The sequence below is a fragment of the Cajanus cajan genome, chromosome 10, assembly GCF_000230855.2.
Source record: "Cajanus cajan strain Asha chromosome 10, NIPB_CcT2T_4, whole genome shotgun sequence".
Classification (NCBI taxonomy): Eukaryota; Viridiplantae; Streptophyta; class Magnoliopsida; order Fabales; family Fabaceae; genus Cajanus; species Cajanus cajan.
In genome coordinates, this window is record NC_138526.1 from 51,478,933 (window position 1) to 51,487,855 (window position 8,923).

The 8,923-nt window shown below is 37.0% G+C and overlaps 1 protein-coding gene across 1 annotated transcript; it reads left to right on the forward strand.

Annotated features, from left to right (window-relative positions):
• Positions 1–428: 428 nt before the first annotated feature.
• Positions 429–7,000, forward strand: LOC109794908 (pleiotropic drug resistance protein 1-like). Its single transcript, XM_083065889.1, has 20 exons — positions 429–1,017; positions 1,099–1,219; positions 1,322–1,655; positions 1,743–1,819; positions 1,919–1,972; positions 2,077–2,751; positions 2,858–3,174; positions 3,272–3,432; positions 3,536–3,639; positions 3,727–3,871; positions 3,954–4,037; positions 4,151–4,275; positions 4,380–4,712; positions 4,822–5,112; positions 5,208–5,291; positions 5,392–5,525; positions 5,622–5,849; positions 5,943–6,114; positions 6,206–6,460; positions 6,559–7,000. Exons 1-20 carry the CDS (start codon positions 692–694, stop codon positions 6,820–6,822), a joined length of 4,284 nt encoding a protein of 1,427 aa, XP_082922015.1. The 5' UTR covers positions 429–691; the 3' UTR covers positions 6,823–7,000.
• Positions 7,001–8,923: the final 1,923 nt, after the last annotated feature.

Sequence of the window (8,923 nt, forward strand, 5' to 3'; positions counted from 1 at the left end):
TCCTAACCGTTCTTCCGCCACGAACACGTGGGCTTAGCCGTCTTATTTTAACTCTTATAAAATATATGTATATGATACAGAATTTATATGCGGGACAGAAATAATAATTTAATATATATTATAAAATATGATATTTATAAATTGATATATAAAGAATAGAAAGCATATTAATCATTCATATTTTAAATTATTTTATTTTATTAAATAAATAATTGATATGATATTATTAAAAGATAGAATAAAATAGTTTCGGCGCGTGTTGTGTTGTTTAATAATTAATAAAAATATATTTAATAGTAGTTTCTAAATTGAACAGCTGATTGCAGGTTTTATTTATTTAAGAATTATGATAGTTGTTAAGTATTAAAGAAAAATAGAAAGATGCGTTTGACCATGGAAAAGCCGCCGGTAATAGACATAAAAGATTCAAAGGTATAAATAGAGACATGTTTTTCCATTTCGTAGTACTGATTAGCACAGAGAAACTCGAGTGGAATAGACCTTCATTTTTTGATTCATTCATTTGCACACAGAAAGAAAGAGAGAGAGAGAGAGACAGAGACAGAGAAGTGTCTTGTTTGTGGGGGGTTTGGTTGGTTACAATTACATACATATATATATATATATAAGACAAAGAAGAAGAAGAAGAAGAAAGAAGGTGGCTATCAGGTAACAGAAAGAAAAAGAATTAATGGAGGGAAGTGATATATACAGAGCGAGTAACAGTTTACGAGCAAGAAGTTCGACACTTTGGAGAAACAGTGGCGTTGAGGTATTCTCAAAGTCTTCTCGGGAAGAGGATGATGAAGAAGCTCTCAAATGGGCTGCACTTGAGAAACTCCCTACCTACAACCGTCTCAGGAAAGGCTTGTTAACTGCATCTCATGGAGTCGCCAATGAGATCGATGTCACTGATCTTGACTACCAAGAGAAACAGAAACTTCTTGAGAGGTTGGTCAAAGTAGCTGAAGAGGACAATGAAAAGTTCTTGTTGAAGCTTAAGGAGCGTCTTGATAGGTATATACAACTTCTTCATCGATTCATAACTAATACAGTTCTTCCGAGACTCATCTTCTTCTCTTTCTATGTTTCTTATAGAGTGGGGCTAGATGTTCCAACAATTGAAGTTCGATATGAGCACCTTAATATCGAAGCAGAAGCTTTTGTGGGAAGCAGAGCTTTGCCCTCTTTCATCAACTCTGCTACTAATGTCATTGAGGTACGGACTACGGATGGGCTGCTTCTGCTTCATTTTATATGATTCATATCTTTTGCTTTTGCAATTAGTCTCATCAGGGTCTTTCTCTATTTCGTCTTCCAGGGATTTCTCAATTTACTCCATATTATCCCAAGCAAAAAGAAACACGTGACTATTCTTAAAGATGTTAGCGGTATTATTAAACCTCGCAGGATGACACTGCTCTTAGGTCCTCCAAGTTCAGGAAAGACCACACTTCTTTTGGCCTTGTCAGGGAAGCTTGACAAAAGTCTTAAGGTATCTGGAAGAGTGACTTACAATGGACATGGAATGAACGAGTTTGTTCCTCAGAGAACTGCTGCGTATATCAGCCAGCATGATGTCCATATTGGAGAAATGACTGTGAGAGAAACATTGGCTTTCTCAGCAAGGTGCCAAGGGGTTGGATCACGTTATGGTTAGTCCATCTTTACCATCTTGCCAACCTTTTCAAATCTTATTTAAGATTTATGTAACATAATAAGCATGAATTTTGTATTCACAGACATGCTATCTGAGTTGTCTAGAAGAGAGAAAGCAGCTAATATCAAGCCTGACCCCGATCTTGATGTCTACATGAAGGTGAGAAGAATAAGCTCTTCTAAATCTTTATTTCGGTAAAATAAGAAAATCAAAAATCTATATACTATCTTTGCATCTGATTATCTTTTGATATAACAGGCAACAGCAACAGCAGGCCAGGAGTCAAGCATCGTAACAGATTATACAATGAAGGTAATGCTTTAAACAAGGTTCAGTTCGATTGTGTACTGACATGCGTTAATTAAAGTTTGCTACCAAAGCCAAGGTATTGAATTAGTTACTGTATAACTTTGCAGATTTTGGGGTTGGATATATGTGCTGATACTATGGTGGGGGATGAAATGTTGCGTGGGATATCTGGAGGACAAAGGAAGCGTGTGACTACCGGAGAGATGTTGGTTGGACCAGCAAATGCCTTATTCATGGATGAAATCTCCACAGGGTTGGACAGTTCCACAACATTCCAGATTGTGAGCTCTCTCAGGCAATATGTTCACATTCTAAATGGAACTGCTGTTATATCTTTGCTCCAGCCAGCACCCGAAACCTATGACCTTTTCGATGACATTATCTTGATCTCTGATGGCCAAGTTGTTTACCATGGTCCTCGTGAATATGTTCTCGACTTCTTTGAAACTATGGGATTCAGATGTCCTGACAGGAAAGGTGTTGCTGACTTTCTTCAAGAAGTGACTTCCAAGAAAGATCAAGCACAGTACTGGGTGCGCAGAGATCAACCATACAGATTTGTCACTGTTACTCAATTTGCTGAGGCTTTCCAATCATTCCATATTGGTAGGAAACTTGCAGAGGAGCTTACAGTTCCATTTGACAAGACTAAAAGCCACCCTGCTGCATTAACCACCGAGAAGTATGGTATCAACAAGAAGGAGCTGTTAAAGGCCAACTTCTCAAGGGAGTATTTGCTTATGAAAAGGAATTCATTTGTTTACATCTTCAAGCTGTGTCAGGTTGGTTTTGGATTTCTACTTTGATTTATACCAATTCAAATTATACACTATATTTCATTTATAGATTATTTTGCACACTTATCATTTTGCTCTTGATGCTTTTCAGCTTTTTATCATGGCGTTAATTGCATTGACACTGTTTTTCCGAACGGAGATGCATCATGATGATCAGGATGGTGCGGGTGTTTATGCTGGTGCTCTATTTTTCACATTAGTCACGGTCATGTTTAATGGAATGGCTGAGATTTCCATGACAATTGCTAAGCTTCCTGTTTTCTACAAGCAACGGGACCTTCTTTTTTATCCCTCTTGGGCATATGCTATTCCTTCATGGATTCTCAAGATTCCCATTACAGTAGTGGAAGTTGCTGTTTGGGTATTCCTCACCTACTATGTTATTGGATTTGATCCAAATGTTGGGAGGTACAAAAACTACTTTTATCAGTTAGAAGCATGTGAATGCTGTTGCTTTTACTAGTTTGCTTGTTACTTATGACGTGAGTTCTTAAATTTTGTGCAGACTCTTCAAGCAGTACCTTGTGCTATTAATTATCAGCCAGATGGCTTCTGGATTATTCCGAGCTATTGCAGCACTTGGTAGAAATATGATTGTCGCCAACACATTTGGATCCTTTGCAGTTCTCACTCTTCTTGCATTAGGTGGCTTCATTTTGTCAAAAAGTAAGTCCAATTACACACTCATGTGACCCAAAAATTTTGTTGCATTTCTATCATAATGAACAAAACTAAGCTAATGCTTCTATTTTCCATTGCCAACGAACAGAGGATATCAAAAGCTGGTGGATTTGGGGTTTCTGGATTTCACCTTTGATGTATGGGCAGAATGCTCTGATGGTCAATGAATTTCTCGGAAACAGTTGGCACAATGTAATTTTCTTGAACTTGCAACTTTAGAATTTGAATACTTTTTGGTTAAGAAAAGTGGGATTCTAATTTTTTGCTTTCCAATTACAGGCTACCGACAATTTAGGAGTTGATTTTCTGAAGTCTCGTTCGTTCTTCACGGATTCATATTGGTATTGGTTAGGCTTCGGAGCACTGATCGGATTTTTGTTTCTTTTCAACCTGATGTTTGGTCTTGCTCTTGAATTCCTTGACCGTGAGTAAATTTCTTATCGTTTAAAATTACTTAAGAAATGCAATGCATGGTTTTATTAATAAGAATGCATCTGAATGTGCAGCATTTGATAAGCCACAAGCATCAATAATCGAAGAAGAACCGGAAGCAAATACACCTAATGAAGGAATCGAGTTACCACGCATAGGTTAGTTGTGTTGCTTATGTATCACACGTGAACACTCAATGGCTAGCTTACTCATTGACTAGCAATTCATACTATACCTCAAGTCATTGACCATTTTTTCAAATGTCTTGCAGAAAGTTCGGGAAAAGCTGATTCTATTGCGGAGTCTAGCCATGGAAAGAAAAAAGGAATGGTTCTTCCTTTTGAACCACATTCTATCACCTTTGATGAAATTGTATACTCTGTTGACATGCCACAGGTAAATCACATTCGAAGTTAAATTTTAGCTATTTGATTTCTATTTCAACTCTATTTCAGCCAGAAACATTTTGGATTTCTAACTCTTTTAATTTCAACTGGCAGGAAATGAAGGAACAGGGTGTACAAGAGGACAAGTTGGTGCTTTTGAAGGGTGTTAGTGGTGCATTCAGGCCTGGTGTTCTCACAGCTTTGATGGGTGTAAGTGGAGCTGGTAAGACTACTTTGATGGATGTTCTGGCTGGTAGGAAAACTGGTGGATATATTGAAGGAAGCATCAAAATTTCTGGGTACCCTAAGAAGCAAGAAACATTTGCTCGTATCTCTGGCTACTGTGAGCAAAATGATATCCACTCACCTCATGTTACAGTTTATGAATCCTTGCTCTACTCAGCATGGCTTCGTTTACCTTCAAGTGTTGATTCCAAAACCAGAAAGGTTAGTTGGTAGAATCAGTGAAAATGATTTAATTAGTCATTTAGATAACTATCTTTCTCTGCTTAGAGGCTGATTGTTCAAACTTTTTCCATTTGAAAAATGCTTGCAGATGTTCATTGAGGAAGTCATGGAACTGGTGGAGCTGAACCCATTAAGGAACTCGCTGGTTGGATTGCCTGGTGTGAGTGGTCTCTCAACTGAACAACGCAAGAGGCTGACTATTGCAGTTGAATTAGTGGCTAACCCGTCCATCATTTTCATGGATGAGCCTACTTCTGGGTTAGATGCAAGAGCTGCTGCAATTGTTATGAGAACAGTCAGGAACACCGTGGACACCGGAAGAACTGTTGTCTGCACAATCCATCAGCCTAGCATTGACATATTTGAAGCCTTTGATGAGGTGAGTGATGATAATGATAAATGAAGCTGTCTTATTGTTTAGTTTCTTTCTCCATTAGACTTTAATCTAATATGATATTTGATGTGTGATTCCAGTTATTCCTAATGAAGCGTGGAGGACAAGAAATATATGTTGGGCCACTGGGTCGTCATTCTAGTCATTTGATCAAGTATTTTGAGGTAAGATCATAGTTAAATTCATTAATTCAATAGTATTAAGTGAACAACTATAATTCTTGACAATAGATGCTAAAATTTTCCATTAATTTCCACTGTCCAGAGCATTGAAGGGGTGAGCAAAATCAAAGACGGATATAACCCGGCTACTTGGATGTTGGAAGTTACGACTACAGCACAAGAACTTAGTTTGGGTGTCGATTTTACTGACTTGTACAAGAATTCTGATCTATATAGGTAGGCCAATGCGTATGGATATGAATTTGTTTACCATACCAGTTATTGTCATCTTTGTTTTCAAAATGCTTAAATGAGTTATTCATGGCTTTTCAGGAGAAACAAGCAGCTCATACAAGAACTGGGTCAGCCTGCTCCTGGTTCAAAGGATCTTTATTTCCCTACTCAATTCTCTCAGTCATTCTTAGTTCAATGCCAAGCTTGCTTATGGAAGCAACGTTGGTCATATTGGCGTAATCCTCCATACACTGCTGTGAGGTTTTTCTTCACTACTTTCATAGCCCTGATGTTTGGGACAATGTTTTGGGACCTCGGAGGCAAACAGTAAGTAAAAAAATAGTAAAATTTAAGTAAATTTTTATTACTCGCATCTTCCAAATTCCACTCAAGTTCTAATTTCTTCTTGTGATTTTACAGTTCAAGTAGACAAGACCTGTTGAATGCTCTAGGTTCAATGTATACTGCTGTTCTCTTTCTTGGAGTACAAAATTCTTCCTCTGTACAGCCTGTGGTAGCAGTTGAAAGAACTGTCTTTTATAGAGAAAAAGCTGCCGGAATGTATTCTGCCTTACCCTATGCATTTGCACAGGTAACTAACACTATTATTTATTTTAGACATTATTAGTACTTTAGTTTGCATACATTGGTCATGATATTAAATTCCCTACTTTTTGTCACAGATTCTGGTGGAGCTACCCTATGTTTTTGCTCAAGCCGTGACATATGGTCTAATAGTTTATGCCATGATCGGATTTGAATGGACCGTAGAGAAATTCTTTTGGTATCTATTTTTCATGTACTTCACATTGTTGTACTTCACCTTCTATGGCATGATGGCTGTGGCAGTGACACCAAACCACCATGTTGCTTCGATTGTGGCTGCTGCATTTTATGCTATTTGGAATCTCTTCTCAGGATTTGTTGTCACAAGACCTGTAAGTTGTTGCCATCCTTTGAATACATTGTTGAGAAGGGTCATTGTTTTAAATTTTAATGCATATTTATGATTATTATTCTTTTCCATTTTGAACAGAAAATCCCCATTTGGTGGAGATGGTACTATTGGGCATGTCCAGTGGCTTGGACCCTATATGGATTGGTTGCATCTCAGTTTGGAGATTTAATGGACCCAATGTCCTCTGAAGGTGAAAAGCTTGTGAAGTATTTCATAGAAGACTACTTTGGTATCAAACATGACTTCATTGGAGTTTGTGCTGTTGTCGTTGCTGGCATCGCAGTTCTCTTTGCATTTATTTTCGCTGTTGCAATCAAGACCTTTAACTTCCAAAAGAGATAAATTGGAATGTTTATCCAAACTGAAAGATTTTTTTATATATATATATATTTTCAACTTTTTGTTTTCTTTTCTTTTTATTCTTGTACTATTTGTATCTATCATTTATGCAACACAAGTTAATTTCTAGGTTGTTATTTATGAATGTATGATGAATTTCAATAGATCTTTTTTATCCTTATCTTGTAGCTAGTCACAAGGATGTGCATCACACAAGTTAATCCAATGAAGCTTTAAGAAGCATGTACTTCAATACATGGTTACTCTCTTGATCTAAAATTATAAAAAAGAAAATAAGAGATAATTCATTTTTATTTAATACTTATTTATATTGTTGGGATATAATCAAAATTTTACGTCAAAACAAGAGGATGAACACAAGTTTATAAATACTTAGTCTCTATTAGTAAGAAGTTACAAAACTGATGAAGATTTTCGCAAACCCACCACTTGGCAAGTGAACCAAGTTTCGAAGTAGTATTCAAATATCGTCCTCAGAGATTTGAGTGTTTAGTAATTCTTGCTCTGATGATTTAAATGAGAATGATGTTAAAATTGCAAATGGGTAAAGATGGAGTAAAACAACACAATAAAATAAAAGTAGTAAAGACAATGGTTAAGAGACAAGGATTGGTTCAGAAGCACTTGCTAACTCGTATATCTTCTTAAAATAAATGCGATTCTAATTCCATTATTTCCACGTTCATTAAATAATCCAACAAGATTCCTCAAGGTTGAATCCTAAAGTCATTAAGCTCAAAACATGATTCCTCTATGTTTTGAGTTTAACACTTCGCATTAAGAACAATAACTTGAATAATGTGACTAACCAAATCAAGTCTATTCCTAGAACAAGAAATGATTAGGTGCAAGATTCAGTTCGGGTTTTCAAAAACGTTTTCCAACTGAATTCAAAAATCAAAAATCATACAACGGGTGATCAAGCCGATATAAGCATTAAGAGAAGAATCAATGCACAAATAATGAGATCAAAATGCATATATTTAAGAAAAAGAAGAGTTAGTAGTTACATCCAACCAATCCTCAAGGAGTTTAGCCACACATGGCCATTACAAGATCTAAGAGGTAAAAGAAGAAATTACAAAGTAAAGGATGAAGAAATGGAGTTGATCTTCGTTCCCAAAGGATTCAGCTTCCAAATCTTTGTTCTCCCCTTGTTCTTCCTTCTTCCAGTGCTCCGTAATCTGTTTTTCCCTTTAATTTCGTGATACCTGGTTTCTCCTCTTTTCCCCTTTTATATGGGCTTCAAAACAGGGCCAAAAAGTGACTTTTATTCCCACGGCTGCAGTTGTAGATCCACGGTTATAGCTGTGGAGAGTCCTTCAGGGTGAAGAAACCTCTGGCACTGCAGCTGTAGCTCCACAGCCATGGCTGTGGAAACTCCTTCACGATTAAGCAACTCCCTGAGCTGTAGTTGTGAAACCACAGCTATGGCTGTGAGTCTCTGTGGCTTTTCCTTGATTTCTCAAGTCTCAACGCTCAAGCTTTGGACCTGCAGCTTTAGCTTCAAGTCTCTAGAACCAAAAATGAGCATTCCAGATTTCCACAGCTATAGCTGCAGAACCACAGCTATAGCTGCAAGTTTCTGGTCTTCAAAATTTCTCCCCAGATTTCCACAGCTATAACTCCAGAACCACAGCTATGGCTGTGGAAATCTATCTTCTCAATTTTTCTACAAAAAATGGAGAGAAAACATTAGGCTTTTAGGAGCTGTGGAAGGGATTCCCGGTTCTCGGGACCGTTCGTGTGTGGGTCTTTCCTTCGGTTCTTCCATCTCTATTTTTTGTTTTACCCTCATTGTTTTGAACGGTTCTACCCATTATTTTGTGGGGTTATAGATGTAACCAACTTAACTCTTATGTAATCTCCACGTTATCAATGATATATATATATATATATATATATATATATATATGTTGTTTCATTCATTTTTGTGTTATATTTCTATCCTTAATGTTTGCTTTGGATTAATTCTCCTTTGCTTGATATAGAATCTATTGGGTATTGGAAAATAGCCTTTGAAACTAACTCTGAAACAAATACCTAGTGGGAAATGTATCTAGGAATGAAGTTTGGCCCATTA